The sequence below is a fragment of the Euprymna scolopes genome, chromosome 30 (genome assembly GCF_053919585.1).
Source record: "Euprymna scolopes isolate OS-2025 chromosome 30, ASM5391958v1, whole genome shotgun sequence".
NCBI classification, from domain to species: Eukaryota; Metazoa; Mollusca; class Cephalopoda; order Sepiida; family Sepiolidae; genus Euprymna; species Euprymna scolopes.
Genome location: NC_136511.1, coordinates 57,946,242 through 57,972,727, shown reverse-complemented (window position 1 = coordinate 57,972,727; position 26,486 = coordinate 57,946,242). Strand labels below are relative to the sequence as shown.

The 26,486-nt window shown below is 35.0% G+C and overlaps 1 protein-coding gene across 1 annotated transcript in view; it reads left to right on the top strand.

The window, feature by feature from the left end:
* LOC145254821 (uncharacterized) overlaps nt 1-26,486 on the top strand; it is a 128,657-nt gene that overhangs the window by 25,401 nt on the left and 76,770 nt on the right. Inside the window, exons 3-8 of the mRNA XM_080113649.1 lie at nt 1,821-1,863; nt 2,748-2,903; nt 6,219-6,578; nt 14,728-15,015; nt 22,402-22,635; nt 25,140-25,376. Of these exons, the coding sequence (XP_079969775.1) occupies nt 1,821-1,863; nt 2,748-2,903; nt 6,219-6,578; nt 14,728-15,015; nt 22,402-22,635; nt 25,140-25,376 (1,318 nt within the window). The remainder of the gene's footprint in view (nt 1-1,820; nt 1,864-2,747; nt 2,904-6,218; nt 6,579-14,727; nt 15,016-22,401; nt 22,636-25,139; nt 25,377-26,486) is intronic.

The window sequence follows — 26,486 nt, the reverse complement described above, 5'->3', positions numbered from 1 at the left end:
AAAATCCCACCCCTACTCAGTAAATATTCCTACATGTCAGAAAGCCTTCTACACTAATAGTTTCTTCCCTCGGACTGCTAGACTTTTGAATTCCCTTCGAGGTCCCTGCTTCCCTTACTACCGACTTGCAGAAGTTCCAGTGTAATTTAAACAGACATCTTGCTGCTCAACTCTTTACATAATATCCCTGCAAATTATGTCCCATATAATAGGCCCCTATATCAAAGTGGCACTGTGCCTTATTTGGGGTGAAAATACCCCCCACCCCCCAACAAAACAAAAAAATCTGACAAAAAGTAGTGATCGAACACCTCAAATATTCATAGGTTGCTTGCTCCCACGAAAAAGCATTATTAATGACCATTGACTTTTTAAAATTTTAATCCTACAAAAATTACTAGTTATTGATTATTACTTAGCACTTATATCTGGTGGGTATGCATGCGCATCAGTCAGAGCCACATACTCCACACTCCGCCGAGGACTGAAAAGATCAAGTTATAGTGTCAGAACAGATACTACACTTTGCAATATTTATTTGTAACAAAATAAAAAAAGTTGGAATGTCGCTGGTCATCCTCTCTCCATCCTACTTTGTCTAATATATTTTTAGTTAGAATCATTGGAAATGGGATGAAAATAGTTTTTTGTTGTGATGAACGGATTCTTCGACTTTGGCATAATATTTGTGAATCATACTGGTCAGAGTTATGAAAGAAGAAATACCGTTTATGTCATATTTTGCTAGAATGTAACTGCATGTATAATGCACTGCTTGCTAACATTAATAGTCTTTATGATTTTCTGATATCTTCCTACAGTTCTATTTCTGTCTGGTATGCATAAACATCAGTCAGAGCTATATACTTCCCACTCGATGGAGGCTCGAAAAGATCAAGTTATAGTATCAGAACAGATACAACACTTTGAATTATTTATTTGTAACAAAATATAAAAATGCATTTTAAATTTTCAATAAATTAAGCGCATGACCATAAAATGTTTGGGGGAATGTTGCTGATCATCCTCTCTCCATCTTACTTTATTATATTGTTAGCTGGAACCATTGGAATCATTGGAACAATATCACACTTATTCTAGCGGCCATTTTTTGAATTGAAAGCCAGGTTTAATTTTAGAAGAGTTTGATGGATAGCTAATCTGTATAAGTCATGAGATGAAGAATAGTTTTTGGTGGGCAACTAATCCATACAAGTTTTGAACTGTAAAAGTTCGTAGATGAAGAGCAAAATTCCTTATCATGTAGGCACGAAAAATTGTGTGTGAATTCTAAAATATGAAAATATTACATTTATTCTAGCGGCCATCTTACTTAAAATATCTTCAATGTTAGTTTTTATTTTTAGAATGACAATTGATAATTTGTATTACTTGGATTATTCTTAATTGTATTCTTAGTATCACCCATACTGACAATTGAACTTTCAATTATGCCATGAACTACTACAAATTACTGATGACTTCTATTCATTCATGGTTGATAAAATTAGAGCAAGCTACTTTCATGAATTAAATGAAGGATTCAGTTTTAAATTCTATAGAGATTCCTGAGTTTGACAAAAAGATTTACTGAATTTGACAGAATGCACCCGGAGAAGTTCTGGGTTACATCATCCAAGGTGTTTTGAGAATAACATCTGAGATGAGAACAGTAGTCTGAATAATCCAAATAACACAAACAATCACTATATCTATTAAAACTTTTGTGGGATATTTTTTGGGATAAAATTAATTATATAACTTTATTATGTAAATTCATATATTGATCAATGTTAATTGAAACCATTTTTTCTTTGTAGCCTTTTCCTGACCTGCATTCCTCGATAAATACATCATGTACAGGTAAACAATCTTATTCGATTTAATACCTGTTTTATATGCTGGCATGTATGAAACAAGTCCTAAAAATTGGCTTCCAAACTAACCTATCTCTGACCAGGTCTTTATTTATTCCTCTTTCTCTCCTATCCATCCTAATCACTTCCTCCTATGTTAGACAAAACTCAGGTAAACAGTAAAAGTAGACTCTGTGGATGAACAGATAAAACTTTAAACCACATCATAAGTGAATGCAGCTAACTAATCTAAAAGAAATGTAAGAACAGACATAACCTGCTTGGGATCGTAAACCACTAGAAATTGTACAAACTTGGATTCAAATAAACAAATCTTAAGGCGAGATTGACAAGAGTCATGTAAACAGTAAAAGTAGACTCTGTGGACAAAGAGATGAAATTGCAAACCACATCAGAAGTGAATACAGCTAATGGGAATATAAAAACAGACATAACTTTGTTGGGATGGTAAAACAGTGAGAAGTGTCCAAACGACTGCATTTTTAAAATGTAGACAAATGATATAGGCACAATACAATTGTAACATTATTTTTCTACTTTATCTTTTTCTGTAATTTTTGGATATGTTACTATTTGTGACATAACGTTTATGTAGATTCCAATTTGCTTTATGTTTTATTTGAAATTCAATACTTTTTCATTATTATAATATAGAAGCACCAAAAAAAAAATATATGATCAGTTTATATGATTTTTGGAACATGATATTTTTCCCCCCCGTCATGGGTATGCACATTATACAGTTTTCTTTATTTTTGTTTTTTAATGTAAGGGTTATTTTGGACAACTACCATGAAGTAAATTTATTTTTTTTATTGATATCTATCTTTTTAATTCTTTATTGATGTCTATCCTATTCATTCATTTCAGGCAATCCAAAAGGTACAATTCTAGTGTCAAATTATCCTCCTACAACCACTGCAGGGTCACTCCTAAATTTTTTCGAAAACCACAGTGATGGTGGAACAATTCAGCACATTCATTTTGAGCAGGATCATGCCTGCATTACTTTTACTAATCCCGAAGGTAAGCATTTAATTCTTACATTTATGCATGCCTTTTCTCATGTAATTTCACTAGCAACTCGACTTCCCATTTTGTGATTTGCCAGAATTAATAAAAAATCATAGAATCTCAGACTTGATCCAACAAAGAGATAGGAGAAAGTTTCACAAGCAAAGTGAATCGATTTCTTTCATTTGTGTAGTGTCAACGTCTCAAACACACGTCCTGCAAAATTGTTTATATCAAACCATTGCCATGATTAACATATTTTTAAAAATTTGCTACACTCTCAGTCTATATCTTTAGATTATAATGTTGAGCTAAAATACTCAATAAGTGCAAACAGAATTTATTTTTTGATCAGTTGGGTTTGTACTAGTTCCTCTTCAAGGAAGGGGAGGCAACTCAACCTTCTCATCAACATGATGAATTTCAGATCGATGATTGCTATCCTCATGATGAGTTTGAAACTGATGTGGGCTTGCCTCAGTATAAGCCTGAAATCAATCTTTACTTGTCTCATGATCTGTTTAAGATCAGTCTTTACCTGCCTTGTGTTAAACTTGAGATTGATATTTTTTATCCTCATGATGGTCTTCATATTGATGATTTGTCTCATGATAGGCTCATATTAGGCAAGCGTTTTCTGCTTGCCTAATATTGGCCTTGACTCATGATGGGCTTCAGATCAGTCTCTGCTTGACCCAAGATTTGAGTCAAGATGGCTCAAGGTTTTATATCAATATTTGCTTGACTCATAATGAGCTTGAAAACCGTCTTTGCTTGACTCATGATTGCTTTGAGATCAGTCTTTGCTTGACTCATGAGGGCCTGAGATCAATGTTTGCTTGTTTCATGATGATATGAGTTCGTTTAAAAATTTTTTCCAACTTTCTGATTCTTTTCATTTTCAAACTCTGGTTCCAAATTCATTTATAAACCTTTGATGTCACATCTTAAAAATAGTAAAGATCAGATGTCAATTTATTAATTTTATAAAACAAAGTAATAAAAAGGAAAAATTCCCATATTTTTTTTTGTTTTACTGGAATATGTGGCTCCATGGAGCCACATATTAATCCAAAATGGCTATACTACCTGCCAATACCTGATGCATATTTTCCAGTCATTATCAACCAATTTAATTCAAATATACTAAATTTCTACAATAATTACAAGGAGAATTGCTCTCCAAAACCAGTCCTACTTACAGATGGTAGCAAGATACTTCCTCTTCCATTCTTTCATACCTCCTTCTTTCCCAATTTACACCATTAAATATTTCATAGGGTTCAATTATTACATGCATCCATGATTATTTCATTAGATCATTTTGTTTTATTAAGTCATCTAATATTCATTCAGTATGTAAATAATGAACCCTCACTTTCATTTTGTTTTATATTGTTTTGGAGGGGGTGGCTTCAAGTACTTTGATAGGCTGCTCAGATTAGTTTCACAGTTTAAAAGATTGCATTTTCAAACACTTTGAGAATGCTTTCATTAAAATTCAATATGGCTTCCCTCCTTACTCGCTTTGACAAAAACATAGAATTCTCTGCAAAGCAATATGACACAGATTTCAGACGTATTACTACAAACAATACAAACAGTTTTATTAGTGCCTTTAAAAGATACACTACAAAAAATGTTATTTCACTGAATACATCACTTTTCACATTGACCACATTGGCTCATTCTTTAACACCCGCAAGTAAAAAGCTCTTTTCCTCACTGGCTGCTAGCCAGTTTCAAATATGGCTTTGACTTTGACACCTACTACTTAATGTAAGTGCTTTGCTTGACACATGCTAACAATGGAAAGGATGAACATTTTATTTCCTTTTATTATTAATAATTCTTTTTATTTGCAGTGCCTTCACTTCTTAACATAACAAGCACACCATAAAAGTATTTACCTCAGTCTAGAAGTATTTCTTCTAATTTTAAAGAGAAAAACAGTGTATGTGTGTGTGTAGCTATTGTCTTTGTTTTCTTGTTACTACTTCTATTACTTCTAATTTTTTGCGTCATGACACTTACTGACATCCTTATTGTTGGTGTTACTACTACTACTACAGCTACTATTATTGCTAAAATAATAATAATAATACAACTGGCTAATTATCATTTGGACATACATATGGATTAAATGTTACATAAGAATATGAATCCAATTTGAATTGACACATAAGCATGCAAGGAGGGGTCAATTTGGAAGAGGTTGTCTTAAAGATTTGGGGGGGGGCTTACTTACATAACTTTACAAAAACAAAACAAAATTACATCAGTCTAAAAGAATTTCTCGTTCAGGAAAAGACTCCAGAAACCAATGGTTTTAGGATTGATTAAATGATTTATTTGTAAACATTTTTTATTCATTATTTTCCTTTATCAAGGGCGTGGAGGCTCATGCACATTTTTTAAGTGTTAACTAACATGCTTTTTAATATTTTTTAATCAGTAGGGATCTCCCCTCACAAAAACAAAATGACCTCAGGCTAGAAAGATTTCTTTTACATAGAATGACTCAACATGCACACTTAAATGTGTGCATGTGTTTGTCTACCATCTTTTATTGTTGCTGTTGCTACTATTACTACTTCTACTGCTGTTACTGCTATTGCTACTATTCCTATTGCTATTATTATTATCATTATCATCATCATATTTTTTCTTTCTTAACATTGTCTACCAACCCAGCTTTGCAAGGTTTGATATCGGATCATTGCACATCAACAATTTCATTGCTTTTACTTTTGTTTTTTGTTTTTTAGGGAATGCACATTTTTTAGGCATAAATTTTTAAAAACATTAACTAACATGGTTTTTAAGATTTTTTTTATCAATGGGGGCTTAAATTCATAACTTACCAACCACTTCATAAAAACAAAACAAAATTATCTCAGTCTAGGAGGATTCTTTATCGAAAAGGACTAAGGATTGATTAAAATATTTCTTCATAAACATTTTTATTTGTTACTTTCCTTTATTGAGGAGAATCATGTACATTTTTTGCCGTTATGCATGTTTAAAATGTTAACTAACTTTTTACTATTTTTTTCAGTGGTGAATCTTCAATTCTTCCCTTATCGACCATTTCATAAAATAAAACAAAAAATATTTAGTTTAGTCTATGATAATGTGCTAGATAATCATGCTTCAATCCGTTTTTAAGGGGGTTCTTTTAACGAATCTGTTCTGACTTTATACCATCTTTCCATCGAGCAATGTCAGTACATGGGCTCTGCTAGTAAAGTATAATTCTTTAAAAATTAATTGTTTAGCTTATTTTTTATGCATAAATAACACTATTTTTTCTCATTTATTTTTTAGTTGCTGAAAAAATTTGTTCAACAGGACCCATTCCTCTTAATGGAGCTTTTTTGCGCATAGATAAAGACGAATATAACAATGAAAAATCATCAAAACATTATGAGGAATCGTCAAATAAATTTGAAAAACCATCAAAGAAATATGAAGAACTGGCAAAGAAATATCAAAACCCTGCAGAGAAGAATCTGCCCCAAATCGCTGTGAAAACTATTTGTGTTGGCAATGTGCCAGAAGAGATGGACTTGGAAAATCTGGAGGTATTTTTTCAAAATAAAAAGAATGGTGGAGGAAAAATGGAGAAAAAGCCGACCAGAAACCTGCAAACTGACGATGTGGAAATAACCTTTGTTGAAGAGAAAAGTAAGAAAATGATGTTATTTTAATTTTCTTTTTCTATATGTTCAACTAAAAAAAAAAAGTCGTCATCAATACATTTGTTGCTAGGAATAACAACATTAGAGTGAAAAATATTATTTGATCTTTCTACAACTGATAATATTACAAATATACTTGGTTTTTATTTAGAATTCAACCTAATTAAAAAAAAAAATTTTTTTAAATACAGAAAATGCAGAAAAGTATACATGATGTACCTTTTGTCACAGAACGAATATTCCATATTTTTAATTATGATGTAAATTGATCAAACAGTTTTATTTTTTAACTAAGAAAAACAAATTTTATGAGTAAGGAAAAAGTTTGTCTAGCATTGTCATCTTGAAAAAAAAAATATGGCAGATAAGTTTTCAATAATTCTCTTAGAATTCTAAAAAAAGGCTCCTATATTTGTCAGACAATCTATGACTTGTTATATAGATATATAAATTTATTTATATAGAGATATTAAATAAATTTAAATATTAATATCAAATATATAATAATCTCATGCTATTTATTGCACTTGTTAGATGCATTTCACTCAAGTCATTGGACAACTAAGGATATGAACCGAAGGTGTTTGAGTTTTACATATCTAAAAATTATCACACCTTTTTCTTGTGAATAAATATCTTTATATCATAAGTTTTATTCAACTTAAAATCTTAATTGTTAGTTTGCTAGTATCATAAAACAGTAATTAATCCAACACGTGCTTGTTCAAAAGTCATCTTTATTTTCAGTAAAATATAAACACAAACCAAGGGACATAACTCCATGTACGAATTTCAAGGGACACGACTCTTATGGTGTTAAAGACTATTTTAAAAACTAAAAAAACAAAAGTTAAACAATTGATTAATGCAAGAAAGCTCCTATCTTTGTCAGACAATCTGCAACTTTTTCTCGCCCTCTGATCCATGTAGTTTGCATCTTCTTCTTCACCATCATTTCCTTCACTTTGACCAAATCAACTCTTAAACACCAGTCACTTTGTAAGATTTAACGACTTTAAAGTCTCTACCAGAGAAGTAATTCATGTTTTACAAAGGACTTCAGGTAACCTAGATAGTTTGACTATTCCTTGAAGCATGGCAACTAGCAATGGTCTTTACAAGAGTCTCTGAGGCCAAAGGACTTTTTCTTACATGGTCAAGTTTGTTTTTGATGACCAGCATGCAGGAGCTATTCTGTTCATCTTGCTACGAGCAAAGATGATACAACCACCCTTTGAAGATCCATCTTCTAAACTAACATAAGTGGCGAACAGTATTCAGATCCTAGAGTTTTCCAAGCTGAAGAAAGGGTATCAAACCTGTCCTTGATGTTAAGTTTATTAATGATTTGGTTGTCTCAATGCGTAATTTCACTTTTGGAAATTTTCCAGGATTACTCATTCTAAACACATTAATCATGCATCAGGTTAAGTGTAAGTGGATGCCCATATCATTTGACCTATCAATCGTTTTAGATCTAGATTTTCTTCTTGACTCATCATTTTTTTTTTATATCTGTTGGCAATATAGATGAAGCGTATAGATTTTGATTTATAATAATCTCATTTTTTGTTTATTAATACCCAATCTCCAAAATTGGAATGTTTCATTTTGATGCTTTCCGATTTTGAATATTTTTTTTCAATTCTGCAATCACATTAGTTTGTTAGTATCATAAAATAGTAATTAACCCAACATGTGCTTGTCTAAAAGTCACCTTTAATCGTGTTACATTGGGGGGGGGTATAAGGTCTATATATATGTAAGATACTATGTATATAAAGTGTATTGGGTATATGATGAGTTGTGTATATAGTGATTTTTTTTTTTTATCTGGCCTCTAATGTTCATAAATCCTTGTGGATGTGTGTGTGATATATGTATTACAGGGCATTTACAATACATATAACGCAAACTAGACTGAACACACTTTTGGGTAGTTTTGCATCTTGCCAATAAAGAAAACATACCTTTGTTCATCCGGATTTTGATTGATGAATGTGTCAAAAGCTGAAATTAACATTTCTTCCAAATAAATGACCAGGAGTCTTTGGTTATATTTTAGACAGCTTTTATTTCATTATGATTCCTTGTTGGAAGATTGCACACTGGTCTTAGTTTCGGTTTGACCGCTATACAGGGTCATTATGGCCCTGTCTCTAACACCCTCTTAGTCTGTCTTGCCCTCTCTTTAGCTCTGTCTCCAACTAACTCTCAACTTTCTTTTATATATGTAACTATTCCTTTGTGCTTATGTCACTCGACCACACAAAGACCCAGTACGTGACTGTTGGTCACTTTTTCTGGACAAATTTATTGTTTTTTTATTCCCAGGTTTGAAAACCCACTCTGCTTATGTCCGCCACATTCTTTTCTTATTGTTTCTAAGTTAACCAAAATATTTTACTAAACATTCTTTTGTTTCAATAACATTCTCTCTGCATACCTTTTTCTACATAACAGTTAAAAAACAATAATCATGTTCATTATCTAACATTTACTTTTTTAATAATAATAATAGTCGATGTTCTAAATCGGCTATCAGCAAGGCCACCCGACGTTGTCTGTCATAATCCAACATCAGTAAAATATAAGCACAAATCAAGGGACATAACTCTATATACGAATTTCAAGGGACACAACTCTATGGTGTGACATTGTGAAGACTATTTTAAAAACTAAAAAAACAAAAACAAAAGTAAAACAATTAATGCAAAATGGGTCTTAGAATTCTTTGTCAGAGAGTCTGCAACCTTTTCTCACCCTCTGATCCATTTAGTTTGCATCTTCTTCTTTACCATCATTTCCTTTGCTTTGGCCAGATCAACTTGCAGATGGCGATCACTTACAAGATTTGACAACTTTAAAGTCTCTAAATGCCGGAAAGCCTACTCTAAATAGTTTCTTCCCTCAGATTGTCAGACTTTGGAATTCCCTCCGTGTTTCCTGCTTCTCTGACTATCCTGACATGCTGAAGTTTAAATGTAATGTAAACAGACATCTCGCTGCTCAATTCTCCACAATCCAGTGTTAAATATGATTCCAATTCGTAACTCATTACGATCAAGTTGCAATATGCTTTAGCATGGACAAAGATTGTACCTATTTACTATGCCTCCCCACGGGACAGAGTTAGACACCAGGGTCGTTTTTTAATGTGGAGAAAAAGTACAAAAATAAAAATTGTCTCAGTCGTGAAGGATTTCTCCTCCACCGAAAGAGAACAAGAAATAGAAGTGCAGCATCTGAAGAACAGATGGTATTTATTTGCTCCCCCACTGAGCAAATTAGGCACAAGGCCGTTTTTAATGTGAGGTAAAAACCAGCTCCCCTAAAAGTAGGCAAAAAGGGGGCACTCTGGTTACCAAAAATAATAATTGTCCCAGTATAGAGGGTTTCCCCTCCATTGACTGGTACAAATTATCTTAAGTGCAGCATCTGTCGGAACAGATGGTATTTATTTGCTCCCCCACCGAGCAAATTAGGCACAAGGCCAATTTTTAATGTGGGGAGGGGAGGGGAAAAGGGGACCAGCTCCCGAGAGGTGGGTAATGGGAGCTGGTTAAAGGTCAGGCATGTGGGGTTGCCCCCACATCTGGTCTTTGCTAGTCATAGCTAGTCATAGCTTGCAGTATCTGTCGGAACAGATGGTATTTATTTGCTCCCCCACCGAGCAAATTAGGCACAAGGCCGATTTTTAATGTGAGGAGTGAAGGGAGGGGGAAGGGAAAAAGGGGGACCAGCTCCCGAGAGGTGGGAAATGGGAGCCGGTTAATGGTCAGGCATGTGGGGTTGCCCCCACATCTGGTCTTTGCTAGTCATAGCTAGTCCTAGCTAGTCATAGCTTGCAGTATCTGCCGGAACAGATACTACACTTTGATCTTGTTTATATATTTTATTGAGAAAGAAAAAATTGAACATAAAAAACGTACAAAAAATTCAATTCAACAAAATTAGGCACAAGGCCCTACAAGAAATTGGGAGGGGGAGTGTACAGGGTCTTTTTGACTATGTAACAGATGAGACTTTGAAGTCTTATTCTTGACTGGCAACATTTACCAAAATACCTCAATCACTCTGTGGATCCTAATCTAACTAATAACCCCAGCGTTCAATGTAAAATTTAACTATGTACAATTTGTATATTCATTTCTGTATGTTGTGTGTGCATTTTTTTTTTTTTTTTTTTTTTTTTTTTTTTTTTTTGTGTGTGTGTGTATGTGTGAGAAAATAAAGTTCGATTTCATTAGAAAGAGTTCTTGAATTAATTGGCATAAAATGTTCGTGGAGTGGGAAAAAACTAATGAAAGTGTTCATTTCAAAAATAAAGAAAAAACTACTAATGTGTTGTTAGTAAGACCCCCCTGTACTATTCTATGTGGCTAGATCCCCCACTGTTTTCCGGGGAACCGAAAACAAGCAGAGCATCCCTAATGGGGTTTGGGGAAGTGGCCTTAATGGAGGTGGGAGAAAATAAAGCAACGGATGGAGGGGGTAGGAAGGTGACCTCTGAGTAGGGGGATGATCGGGGGCATCAGAAAATAAAGATGAGGAGCAGGGGGGTTTGGGCAGACTCAGAGATTCTCTAATACCAAAAAATAAAATCAGGAACAGGATCTCATTTGTACCACCAGTCAAGAGTTACTTTACTGAACTTATAATGCTAACCTAGGCGGGATGGGTTCCGTAGGACCCAGCACCGCCCATGCCATGCCTAAGGAGGGAACACGTATTGAAACTTGGCTCCTCGACGGATGCACAAACTAGTGCTGTGCACCCACCTCTTGTCAAATTCCACTCTAGGCAACCTCTTCCAATCGCATCTGATCTTTACTTTAAGCAAATGTTTAAAGTAAACGATCAGATCCCGATCAGGAACAGATGTCCCTTCGTGGACCAACTTGAGGCGCGCGATCCAAATGGTCATGCGCGCTACTGCTAGGATCGCCAGGAAAACCAAACTTTCCTCCCTGGGGAACGGCGGCTCCATGTTGTACACAAAAGTTCCTACGTCGAGATCGAGCAGACACTCGGCATCGATGCGAGCTGTTACCCCCTCGACGTACTTTAATAGGGGCTGTATCCGGCTGCAACTAAAAAACGCGTGCTCGATTGTTTCGGGCTCGCGTTCGTCACAGCGCGGACAGAAGCGACTGGTATGTTCTTTATACCGGAAAAGTACGTCGAAGAGGGGCAGCGCATTTCGGACCAGTCGCCAAGTCAGGGAGAATTCCGAGTTATTCAGAACCTCCCGTCCCGGCGCCCAACACCATTGAGAACGGACAACCTCCATCGACCATCCCATCCGCCTACAAAGTGGATCCTTCGCGGTCCCCTCCACTAAATCCCGATACAGTTTCTTCCTTGGCTGATCGAGGACATTGGTCCCCGGCAAAGCTCTAAGAGCGGTTCGGCATTCGGAGAAGAACTTGGACTCCCCCTTCAGTCTACGACGACCTTCTACCGAAGGGTTGGGTTTGAGATTGGGAAACGAGTTCTCAACCACAGGGACCCAAGGAGCGTCTCCTTCAAGCGAACGACCCAGGAAAGCCAATCTCTCCGCGTTTCTATGACACAAGAGACTGGGCTGACCCAGGCCTCCCTCGCTCGGACTTTGAACACAGACCTCTCTGCAGACATAATGCTTACCCTCGTTCCACAAAAGTGAATCGAGGCGCCCTTGTAAGCGGGTTAGTCGTTCTGCAGGGAGAGGAAGTACAGACAAACGGTAAAGGATGAGCGGAAAGACGTATGTAGCACACGCCTCCGCCCGACCCTTCAAGGACAATTTCCTTCCAATCCAAGTCTTTACTGACGATTTGACCTTAGACTGTACTTCCGACCAATTCTTTTCCAGCTGAAGTCCCGGTCCAAACCAGACACCGAGAATGCGGACCGGTCCATCGGTCCAGCTGAAAATACCTGGAAGCGAGTTTACCCCGGTCCAGGCCCCCAACCGCAGGCCAACAGACTTGCTACGGTTGAAGATGGCCCCTGTTACTTCTTCGTATCGAGCGAGCGCCTCGACCACCGCTTGAACGTCCGTGAGGCAAGACACGAACACGGTGACGTCATCGGCGAACGCGGAAACCCTGGCTCGTGTGCCTCCAGGGAGAGCTATTCCGCGCAGGACTGGTGTAGCCGCCTCGTCCCTTAACTTGCGAAGGAGGGGTTCCAACGCCAGGACATACAACAGAGGCGACAGCGGACAACCCTGTCGCACCAACCGAGAGACAGCGAATGACTCCGACAGCTTACCGTTGATCTGCACCGCTACCGTCGGCCTATCATACAGAACAAAGATCCACTTGCGGAAGTCCGGATTAAATCCGGCGGCCTCTAGCACAGATCCTAGGAACCGATGGTCGACCCTATCGAATGCCTTGGACTGATCCAAACTGATCAGCGCGGCTTCGGCGTCGTCTTCTGTCCCCTCTATGATCGAGCGTATCAAGTGCAAATTGTCTTGAATCGATCTCCCCTTCACAGCATAAGTCTGGTCCGGTTCGATCAAGTCAGTGATGACAACCTGCAAGCGATTCGCAAGAATCTTTGCCAAAATCTTTAACTCTGTGTTTAGCAGAGTCAAGGGCCTAAAATCATCAAAGTTTTCCCTCCCACCATGCCGTTGACCTTTCCTCAGCAATGTGATCACACCCTTGGTCACCTGTCCAGGGATGGAACCCTGGGCAAACCAATGGTTGAACATATCCTTCAGAATAGGGACCAACATGGGCGACAGCCTCAAGTAAAACTCGTAGGGTAAACCATCAAGCCCCGGGGATTTGTTATAGCCGACCTGCTTCAACGCAGTAATGACCTCATGTTCAGTAATAAGACCATCACAGCTAGCCGCCCGAGCCGCCGTGAGGCGGGGCGAGTCAGCCAAATAGCTGCCAAACTCATCAACCCTGAGTCCGGGTAGTTGGGTGAAGCGCACCGATAGATGCTCCCGAAACCCCTCGCAGATCTCCCGAGTCGATACTAAGGGGTGTCCTTCCAGGTTATGTACTTTACGAATGTACCCATCCGAACCGCGCCTTAAAGCAGCCTTACGCTCAACAGCGTCAACATTCACAGCCTCGTTAGAAACTTTGTTTAACCTAGCCCTAACTACTTGACCTTCATACCGCTCGCTAGCCAAGCGGTTGAGATCTTGTTTAGCTAGTGCTAACTCTAGGGGGTCCCCCCCCCTCCACCGCCCGGGTCAGCTTATCCTCTACACTACACTTTGATCTTGTCCCGAAGGCCAAGAAAGAACCATTACTACCAAAACAAAGCTACATCATGTATTTTGTCTATTCGTCTTTATTCCTCTCACACATGAATCATGTACCATGACGTCACAGCATGGGCATCTAAGCTTCCTTTAATTTTAAATGGAAAATTCTACTCAATTAAAATTTTTAACCCTACATGTAAATTCTTTATAGTAATCCTATTCTTACACCCCCCTTTTTTATATTGCTACAGATTTATTTTGTTTGTTATAACATGGATTATGTTCTGCTGACATTTGAAGCCCCTGGAGAGGTTTCATCTAAATGTGGTCCAGGCAGATCCTAAACGTTAGCTGGCAATTACTTACACAATACACCACTTCTTTAACAAAGAGGAGTGTTAAGCATAGCAATCTGTGTTAGACATAGTCAGATGTGCTAGGCAGAGCATCTAGTTAGGGTGGAAAATGATAACCTTTCTAAACAACTGTTATATGGGAAACTGCAGTATTGCAAACATCCGAGATGCAAGCCAAAGAGACGTTTCAAGGATGTAGTTAAAGACAGTCTGAAAACCCTTATCATTTTTTTGTGGAGGACTGGAAGAGAAATACTATGGTATGAATTCATGATAAACAAAGACACATCATATTGCAGAGTCTTTATTGAGTTCTTATTGTTAATTAAGGATATCAGTTAAAGAGATTATTGAAGTTTTAATATTTTATTTCGTCATGTTTTAATTTTTTTCATTTTTTCATCTTCATTTTTAGTCGAACGGTTATAACATAATGAGCGAATTGAAAGTTATGATTTTATGATACATTAAAAAATGAAAGTCATAGTAAAATAATATAATTTAAAATTTTGTTGAAAAAAGTTTTTTAGTTGTTTTTTCTTTTTCTCTACTTTCAGCTGCCAAATGTCTTGTTGAAAAATCTCCCATGACTTATAACAATTGCACATTAACGATTACAATGAAGAAACCGTTTACAGCAGAAAAAGTAGCTGAAAAGAAATCTGAGGAGGATTCAGTGACATCTGATCAAAAAACCATTCTCGTCCATGGTATTCCAGCAAATATATCTCCAGATGAAGTAAAGTTATATTTTAAAAATCCCAAGAGTTCAAAAGGTGGCAAAATCACAAATGTTGAGAATTGTGGGAAAAAAGGAATGAAAATCACATTTGCTTCTTCAGAAAGTAAGTTTTATTTTATTTATTTTTTTATTTTCAGGAAAAAAATAAAATAACTGTAACTGGTTGCTTTTAATACATCTAAAACCAAACTTTCCTTTTATAAGCTTCTGAGAAGTAAATAAATGGTTTGGTTCACAATTCCGTTCAGATTCCTAAGTTTGACAGAAACTATAGTTAGGAATGAAGGCAAGAAAAGAAGTCTCATTCTAATATTTAAAAGCAACTTTATTGGGTATATTCGATAGTAAGAATATAGGAAAGAAACGGGTTAGTAGTTGAAAATGTTCTTGTGTTGAAACTTAGATTAAATATTAGAGAGGCCTGTTGAACGAGAGAAGAGTTCAGTGTATAAATGTGTTTAAGTTGGTAGTAGGAGTGTGTGTTCATGTATGAACGAGGGCAGTCCTGTAGCATGAGAAAGAAAGTTTGCGTGTATACCGCATATGGAAATAGCCTTGTTGGCTTGTTTGTACTCAGGCTAGCCCAGGGCTCAAAGGGCCCTGGCGATGTCTGCTGCCAGCAAGAGCCAAGGAGGAAAGAGAGAGGGTTTGTTGCCAGTTTCACGTTTTATATACTCAGTCACGTGTGGATTCAAATTTAGAATTACGGGAAGAAAGGAATTAAAATCACATTTGCTTCTTCAGAAAGTAAGTTTTATTTTAATATTTTATTTTTTTTAATCTTTTCAGGAAACAATACAATCATTGTAACTAGTTGCTTTTAATACATCTAAAACAAAAATTCCCTCTTTTCACCACCAATGCTTGGATCCTCATTTCACCCTAATTGATATGAATTGCTCTCTCTTTGAAGAAGCATCCAGCTTTGATTAGCTTGTGACAAGTAAATAAAGGGTTCCATTCACCATTCCATCCAGATTCCTGAGTTTGACAGAAATATTCTAGAGTTGGACAAGATGTACATGGAGAAGGTCGGAGGTTATATCGACCAAAACGTTGTGAAAATGGCACTGAAGATGAGAACAGTAGTCTAAAGAATTTAAATAATGTGAAACATGAGTTTAGAGATGAAGTTATGGAGCATTCAGTTACCAGATTTGTAGCGAAACATGCAAAGGAAATAAGCAATGCTCGCTAGATTCATGTTATGTACAACTTGTATGAATTTTATTCATGACGACAAAGATAAACAACAATGCATTGGTGATTGTATATCAAAGTTTGCATGCATGTTATCATATTCTTACTTTGTAAGGCTTTATGCAAAATCTCTGTGGCAAGATAAAAATGGTCTGTGTTCAAGGAGACGCATGTCACTTGAAGAGATTGTTTTTTTAGGTTTATTATATACGTTTGCGGAGCAGACTCAAATGCGTCTACTCATGTTGACATCGGGAAAGGGAGAAAAAGAGGTAGAGAAATATAAAAAAAAAAGCAGATGGTGGTACCGTCACCTTGTATTGTAAAATAGAACTGATTAAATAAAGGGTGGTAACTGAGCCTTATTCTATTATTACTGAAAGCTGCTAATGAATTGTCTGTGTGTGATGTGCACGAGGTTATGCTTGCTAGCAGTCTGACAGCATATCTCTACAGATACACTACAAGAAGCATGGAAGAATACAGACCACACTTGTAGGTATATGAAAGGGGCCCCGAAATGGTAAGGTAACATGGTTGTGTAATGAGAAAATTGAGAAGTGTATCGCAGAAATGATGGAATCAATGGAAAAAGGTTTAGTGAATACTAGCAGGGATACCCGGCATTACCCGGGTGTGGAGAGGTTTTATGGTAAGGGTATTGATCACATATTATGCACCCGGGGCATTATGGTACCAGTTTCAACCCAGTTGGATGCAGATGACGAAAGTTTTTAGCAGACTTACAAACACAGAGATGACTTTTCTTTACATAATAGACTAGCAGGGGTACCCAGCATTACCCAGGTGTGGAGAGGTTTTCTGGTAAGGGTATTGATCAACGGAACCCTAAAAAAGTGTTTCAAACAAAAAAAAATTAACCAACCCCCTAAAAAATGAAAAAAATCAGTGAGTACCCATACGAGCAATAAAAAAAAAAAGTAGTAAGTAGGCAGGCAAGCTCGAACCTGTAATGCTAAGAGGAAATGAAAGTGAAAAAAAAAAAGCAAACTGTTTAGTCGCTGCACCCACCGTGACATACGATGTCACCACCGTTCAAATTATGCCTAGTTGTTGCGAAGTATATGATGACTTTGCAAAATGTTGATGAAAAAAATGACCCTCTCCTTGTAAAAAACGTCCCAATTGACAGTGAAATAATTAATGTTTTTGGCAAAGTTTTGGATATTTGTCGGGCGAGAAACTGACCTTTCAAACGATTCCAATTTTGTCAGTGTTGGTCGCATGTGTTGAAAGTTTTAGTGAGACATACAAACATACACACACATTAACACGTTTGAGATTTGTGTTATAGAAGAAGAAGAAGAAAGATGTATATTCAGAGGCAAAAAGCAAGAAAACTAGGAGAGCAATATGAAAAGCTACGATTGAGAAAGCTTATTTTCTAGATATATTATGAAGGATGACCAAAAGAATTCAGTCTGAGAAACTGTAAGATGAGGTAGAGTAAATCTGTAGGACCTTCAGGCATTCTTCTTTTTTTTTTTACATGGTAGTCACCACTTATCACGGCCCAGAAGCCACTTGGGGATAAGGGTTATTGCGTGTACAGCAATCAATGGAATAATATCGTAGTAATTGCTAGTAATGGAGATCTGATAAAGTGTCTTACTTAAGGAGGCAGTTTATTAGGAATTTGTTTATGTTGGACTTGAAGACATCCAAGTTGTAGTCAGGTGGGAAACAGGCAAACGGAAGAAAGTTCCACAGGCGTGCACTTCTAAGAAGTTTTGTTCATGGAATCATGGAATTCATTCTTGCAGAAATGTTGAAGGCTGCAGGTGAAACCAGCATTGAAACGATCAGACTTGACGAATCAGATCGGTAATAGTCAGCTAATGTACTTCCTAACTTCTGGTGTGGCTGCTAGCGGAAGTGGTGACAAGGCAAATCAGTTCCTTTGCTTTTTTTTCTCTCACACCTATATCTCCTCTTATACTCTTTTTTTATTATGTTTTTCTGATTGTTCTTTTTTATTTAATAATCATTGAGAAATTTTTTTTATCTTATTTTAATTAAGAATTATTGAAAGTAGTTTTATTTTTTTGAAAAGAATTATTGAAAACACTTTTTGCACTCTTTTTTGTTTTAAAGAATTATTGAAAACACTTTTTAAACTCTTTTAAAACTATTTTGAGAATATTATTTATTGGATAAGTTTTTTATGATGTTTGAAATTTTGGTATTTTGATTTCAATAATTTTATTTTTATAACTTCATAAACATATATTTATTATATAAATTCAGATAAAAACCTATTTTTAAAATGAAAAACACATATTTTTATAATTTCATAAACATATTTCTTATAAAATTTCTAATTAGCAATACACATGAAAAAATTTAAATGGCTTAAAATATTTCAATATTGGTATATATATATATATATATATATATATATATATATATATATATATATATATATATATATATATATATATAGAAAGAGCTTGATAAGCTAAGAAAGAATCTTTTTAAATTTTTAAAATCCAATTAAAATCAAGGAAGTTATGACTATTTTTATACCCTGCGTGTTTGGATATTTTCCCCTCTTTAAGACCATATGCATTTTGTCACATTTTTTTGCACTACTTTTTCAGTAAAAATGCTATATCTTTATTAAAACACAAGACTAAGCAATGAAATTTGCTATATAAGTGTATTTTTGTGCAAGGAATCTGAATATGCTATTGGAAATCTCCAGAAATAAATGGTTTCCAAATAATCTGCAGTAAATGCACATAAATATGTTGCGATTGCTTAAAAATGTCATGTATTCATTAAAAGAAAAGAAGTTAGAGAACTCAAAGTAGAATTGTAATGCATTTTATGTGCCAAAAACTGAAATCGAAATCTAGGATTAGTTAAAAATGAATATATTACAATATTTTTTTTGTATTATTGTAGATTAATACCTTCTGTTACCCCTTCCCATTTGACCACCTCTCCAAAATATGTGATTCTACCTTTATAGAAAATTGCATGTGAACAACTTGAAAAACTTTAATAAAAGATAAACAAAAATTATTTTAGAATTTAATGTAAAATGATTTCTCATTTTGAATCATTTGAGCGTTTTAGGGCAGTTACCCTCCCACCTTTTCCTATGATAGATAAATCCTGGGTGTTTTTTGTTTTTTTTTGTTTGTTTTCTAAAAGGCGATTATGCGTGGTTTTAAGAGGGTCTTTGTGCAATTATGAGAAGGTGGGGAGGTTGCCACTCTGATTTTGGGTTAATGATAGGGCTAAGGAAAATTATGTGTGAACATCCTGAAGACTTGATAGAAACAAAACAAAAACAATTTTAGAATTTAGAGTCGGGGTTGGTTTCACATAAATGTAAAATAATTCACCAGCGTTTTAGGACAGTTGACCAATTTATTTATTTATTTTTTTTTTGGGGGGGGGAGATTAATCATGTGCACTTTTCTTTTTTTTATGTTTATATGAGCTCACAGAGGAAGTTTGTTTAGTGGGGAGCTCTGCCACTTGTACTTAGCGTTATTGTTAAGGCTAAAGGTTTTAGTAGGAGGCTTGCCACTCGTACCTATGATTAGACATAGAATTGAGTTTTTTTTTAAAGAGGGTGTTTGATATCCATTGTGAAACTTTACAAGAATTATGACAAACAGACAAAAATAAATGTTATTTAAAAAAGTGACGTCGCTCTAACAGAAAACATAATGCTTGGAAAAATATCAAGTATTTAAATTCTATTTAAATATAAAAAAAGAAACAAGTTTTTGCTAAAGCTGACAAAATGTTAAAAATTTTGAATTAATGTTATTTTGATTTTTAATTACATTTCATGTCTTTTCCTACCATTATTTTTAACTGAGCCCTTCCTACAAATATTTAAATATTGATTATTTAAAAAAATTTTTTTTTAATAATCGGGTAGATTTGTTTCCATTCGATAGTAATTCACTGAAAACATGTTTTAAGGGACGAAAATTAGAAGTGTGTGTACCGTTCGTACACGTGAACCAAAACATCATATTTCACATTTTCGCTCGTTAAAATATTTCAAATTTTACTACTACCCAATTTTTAAAAATATTTGTATGTTTGATAACAAAATAGCTCTAACTAAACATGTAAAAAATTTTATTTATAACCAGATTTTCAATTGAAAAAAAAAATCGATCTGGAATAAAAATAAACAACAAAAACAAACATCTGTTTACACCATGCTTGTTGCTGCTGCTGCTGCTCTGCTATCACTAATACTACAGAAGTCTTGATTCAAATTCATAACGATTTTTTCGGATATTATGTTTTTAAATTGCTACGTACCACTAGAGAAAACACTGTTCAATCATCTTTTTAACAAATAAACATAGTAAAAAGATTGTTTTATTTAATAGTGAGTGTCCGAAGAAGATTTTTTTCAAAACTTTCAATACTCATCATTTTGAAATCTTTTTTTTGACACAACAAAAAAACGAGTGATCAAATGAATTTCAGACACTCGAAATTATTAAAAATGACATCTCTTTTGGTTAATTTCCAAATTTCATTAAAAAATTCTTAACAGAAACACGGTACGAATGTTTAGAAATCAGGGTGACTTGTCACAAAATCTTACCAAAAATGCTGTTTTATGATCACATTTTTATCATTTTTATTTGCTTAAAACTCTAAAAATATATAATGTATGTTATTATTTACTAATTCATTTGAAAGTATATTCATTTCTGAACAAAACGGTGGTATTTTGAAGACTTAAAGTGCTTTGGTTTTAAAATATGAGTATTTTAGCAAAAACTCCTTGAAATCGTTGATTATCCAAAGCGTTTTAACGGCCATGTGTATTGCTATTCTAATTCTTGGTGAACCAAGTGCAAAAGAGATCCAGACTTAAGGGAACAACGAGGATACTAAAAAGAGCTCTCGGTTGGTTTCAATAAAAAGCGGGGCAATGTTGGTAGCTGGTTTGGATGCCCCATACCCAGCATTACAAACTTCAAAGGAAGAAAAATAAAAATAAAATAAAAAATTTTTATTTTTTTAATTTTGTTATTAAAAGTGCAAATAAAGGCTAATTGTGTTATTTTTATCTTTTTTATAATTTTGTTGATTTTTATTGTATGTTTTTCAATATAATGTTCTTTTCTTAAGTTTTATTTCCATAAATCGCTTCACAATAGAAATACTGAAGAACAATAAAAGTGAAGGAACTGATTTACTTTGTCACTGCTTCTAGTAGCAGCCACGCCAGAAGTTAGGAATTATATTAGCTGACTATATAACCAATCATATCATATAAGAAAACGGTTATTCAAAAAATTTAGAACTAAGTACAATTGTAAATTAGGTACATGTACAGTTTAATCAATACATTAAAAAATGGAAATGTTGAAAAAAGTTTAAATGGTATGTATCTGTTATGGAATGAAGTTCTTCGGAAAAAAAATTTCACTTAATTTTATCAAGTAGTGTTTTTTTTTTTTTAATTTTTTTTTTACAGTAAAAAAAAACAAAAAAAAAAACAATTTATTATGCTACCGAGCAAAAGGTTCGATTTTTAGGAAGAAAAGTTAGTATTAAAGATGGGGAGGGAGTGTCGGCGCTTTACATTGAGTTATCTCCCCATGGGGTGTTCAAAATATTCCAAGATGTCTATCTTCAACACGCTGTCATAAAAACCTGTTTTTCCGCTGTTAAAAAAAAAAAATCTACTCAATCAAATTAAGTGAAATTTTTTTTTCTGAGATCTTCAGTCCAAAACGGATACGTACAATATAACCTTTTTTGATATTTTCATTTTTTTAAATGTCTTGATTAAACTGTACAAGTGCTATAAATTGTTACAAAGGTATAGGGAAAGCATTAAATAAAGGTAATTACAGAGGTTTAAAATTGATGAATCAGGTTCTGAAAGTAATTGAGATAACAATAAGTGGCGAATAAAAAGTCAGATAATCATAGAGATAAAATTAAGTTTGGCTTTATGCCTGGGAAAAATATTGGTGCTATATTTGAAATGAATGCAAGGGAGGTATTTTTTTTTTTTTTTTTTTTTTTTTTTTTTTTGTTACATAGGCATCACCACATTATCAAGGCCCAGAGGCCACTCAAGGATAAGGGTTAAAAAGTGTACAGTACAGTAGGTATTTGCAGAAGAATAGACTTTGATGGTATGGTTGCGTTCAAAGAATGGATATGAGATCTTAGGTTAGTAGATGTAGAACAGTGGAGGTAGCTCTTGATAAAATAATTGTTTTATATATTTTTTTTCTGATGTTTTTTTAAATTTTTTTTACAGTTGTCAACAATGTTCTTAAAAAATGTGATCATAAGATTGAGGGACACTCTCTTAAAGTTAGAATGTACATACCTCCAAAAATGCATGATAAACAGTTGTTGATTCTTGACGTTAAGCATGGTGTACTTCATGATTCACTGAAAAACTTTTTGGAGGTTGAGATTGAATTGGATCTGGTCACGCTTAAAATGGTCCAACCTGGAGTTTGGTTGATTGAATGTGAAAATAAACTTGGTAAGTACAAAGAAATTTTAACATTTTTCTTCATTACTGGACTCCATCTTTGTTGAATCAAATTAACTTTAAATATGACTCAACCCATTTTTATCATTCAATTATTTTTGTTATGTTTTTGGGTCCTAATGAGGGGGGTATGACACCAATGATTTTGACGATCGTTTTTATAACCACAACTTATAATAACCAACCGATGAAAAGCTTCCAAAGTTACAATAAAAATTGTCAAATTTTGGATTCAATCAGTTCGCCGTCACCTCTGTTACAAACCTGCGTTTGATTCTTCACCGCCATCTTTGTTACTAGGGATTACTTAACACTCAAGATCGGAACTGCAATGATTCTTCACCACCATCTTTGTTCAACATAATATCTCAACACTTAACACTTTTATTATTTTTATCTTTCTCTTTTTCCGTTTTTCTCTCTCTTCTTTCCCTCTCTGTCTTGTATTATTCTGTCTGATTTTATTTCCCTTGCTATCTCTCTCTTGAAATTTTAACTTTGCCATACTTCAAATGATTCACAATATGGAGGGTCAGGAAAAAACAAGACTTTTGTTTCATCAAAGAATTTACTTCCTGTTCCTATGACGAGATCCCTGGCGACACCAGATGATCTTGCTTTTCAAATAGAGGAAGAGAAGATGGGAGAGGGTGTTAGGGTCAGGAAGAAAAAGGAAAAAGGGTCGCCCGCCGAAAATGTTTGACTCAGATGACGAATCACTCATGGAAATAAATAGTTATCGCTTATCACATCAGGGCCGGGGTGGGGTTTTTAAGAGAAAGACAACGAGAATTGACATCTATCAACAACGAAAGTGTTGTTTTTAAGACCTTTGAGCGATATGGAAGACAGCTGGAGTGACCAATAACTCCTAATTATATGATAAGTTAGTTGGACAGATAGATAAATAAATTGAACCTAGGGAGAGATATCGTCATGAAAGACGAAGAAGAGAGAAAAGAAAGAGAAAATGAAAAGAATAAAATAATGAGTTCACGAGAGAAAGAAAAGAATAAGATAATGGAAAAGAGAAGAATAACTCAAAAAAGGCAGAGGGAGGAATTTCTGATTTGATAAAAACGATTATCTTTTTTAGAATAGGGTCCTTGGTCCAGAGTGCTTTTTACTGACTGGCATCGAGACGTACACATTGCTCTCACCGCGCCGGGGGTGGGGGTGGGGGTGGGGGTCGACGAAACCCTCATAAGAGCTAAGTTGAAAGGCTCTTGTTCTTAGCTGGGAAATTGATTAATGGAACTTAAGTATGTAACCTGCATCATGAAGCTTGAATCAAAGAACTCGACTAAACAAGTGTAAACGATTCATGAATAATGATTTTTAGTGTAGAACGATTTATGAATAATTACTTTGTTTCATTATATAAAAAAAAAAAATATATAATAAAACCCTAACCCCCTTTCTCCGGGGGCCGGGCCGCATCCGTCGCTAACCTGGTTCATGGGAACATACTTGTGATGTACTTCTGGCCATGTTCATCGCTCCCAGCTCACAGGACCATAGATACAACCCAGCAGGGCTACATTCTTACTTGTCTAGTGGTGGACCCCTTAAGGGTGATCAGACTCTCACTGGTCACTGGAAAATATCTTTCTGATATCTGCATTTCTTAAACATTTCATTTCAAAGACATTGAGTTTTCTCTCATACTTGGCTAGTATAGTCCATGTTTCACTTATCTATAAAACAATAAGAACTATTAACACTGGGAAAAAGTTAAATTTTCACACATGCGAATGCAGTAACAATTCTATGGATAAGCTCTGAAACAGGAATATGGCAACAATTTTTGTGAGAAGGAACACGACAAGGGTATTTAATATTTTAGAGCAATTTTATAGGGTGAGCAAAAATAGCATATAATATAACCAGAAAAAGCTGAATGTTCAGAAACGAGGAAGATTGTTAGATTTGCAAAAACGTACTTTGCAAGAACTTATCTGGGTGGAGAGTTTCACTGAAAGGTTGCACATGTGTGTTACTCAATTCTAGCTTTTTTTGTGTAGAAGTAAAAGCTTTTCTGTGTGGACTTTTTGTTGCAAGTGAGAATTTGGGGAAGGATGATAGTTAACTTCTAACTACCATCTGGGCATCTTTCCAGAAGTAGTTAAACCTGTTCAGAAGTGGGAAAACTTTCAGTACTACTACAAGGACTTTTGTCACCAAAGTTCGGCTGTTGTCTTACTTGGTTAAAAAAAAAAAGACTAAAGTATAATATGCAAAGGTTTTTATAGGCTGGCTCACATGACCCCTAAGGGAGTAAAGATTGAATTTCTTGTTATGCAATCCATGGGGCTTAAAAGAGACAAAGCAACAACTAATAAGTGATGGAGGTGGAGCATTAAGTCCAATAACACATGGTAACATCTTCACTTCAGCAGCATTGATATATGAAAATAAATTATAATGTATAAAAATTAACCAATCTCAAATACTCATTAAAATTATTAAAATCATTATTTTCTTTTTCTTTTCAGATTTTGAAAAAGTAAAAAGCAGCCTCAAAGAGAATACTAAAAAATTCATAAGTGATACGTATCCTAAAGCCAAACAAGTTGAATTAACTAATAAAATCATTGTCCAAAATATTCCGGAAAATGTCACCAGAGATAACATGGAGAATTATTTTACAAACCCATTACATCCTGATCATTGCGAATCCCTCAAAATGCTACCTGGTAAAAGATGTATTGTAACATTTAAAGATTACAATAGTAAGTGTTTATTTTCATTTTATTTCGTTTTCTGATAATTTGTGATGAAAATATAACAAGAACATATCTAATGGATCCATTTTAATAATATCTGTGCATTTAGTAGTAAAAATACTATTTTAACACTTTACAGTCATGACAGACCTGTAATGGACTGGTGGATATATTATATATATCCACCAGTCGTACAAAATAGGAAAAATGAATTGAATTGAGAAAGGAAAAATGAATTGCTTTGAGGAAGAAACGAACAACGCGTTTATTGAATTAAACGAAGTAGAATTTATTTCGTGAAGAAACAAATGAAAGAAAACGGTACAGCACGTGTTTAGTTTGGCATGCGTCTCTCACTGTTTACTGGTGAGAAGGAAAATCTATTGTTGTAGAGAGAGAGAGTGAGAAAGTCAATTCAGTTTGGCGTGTGTCTCTCGCTGTTAGCTTGTGAGAGGGAAAGTCTATTGTTGTATAGAGAGAGAGAAAGTGAGAAAGTCAATCCAAGCCATGGAGATAGAAAGCATGTAAGGTGTACGTACTGTCTGTTGACTCTTGCCCCACACGCAGTAGCAGGTGGTGTGAGGCGCGCGCCCCGCAAGGGAGTCATTGGTCCGTCGACCGCTCAGCTTCGAAACTACATTGAAAAGAGGGAAACAGCTCAGGTCTCTTGCTTCTATAGTTGTTTCCGGTGGTCTTTTGCACATGTGTGGATTTCCTTCAAAGGGGAAGTGATGTTGCCCATGTGTGCGTGCGTGTGTGTACATGTGTGTACGTTAGCGTGTGTGTGTATGCACGTGAATGTGGGTGTATGCATGTGAACGTGAATATATCTACATGTGTGTACGTGTGCGCGTATGTGTATGACAAGAAAAATAGCTTGAGATGTGAATGCGTGCTTTTGGGTGAGACTAGAAAGGGCTCGTACAGACCAACAAAAATGCAATTTTTAAACTTAAACATGACAGATTAACAAAAATGCTATTTTTAAAGTTAAGGATGGCAGACCAGCAAAAATAATGTTTTAAATTTAAGCATTGCACACTGAAACAGAATACATGTAGGTTTTAAATTTTTTTTTTTTTTTTTTTTTTTTTTTTTTTAGTGGCACACAGACAG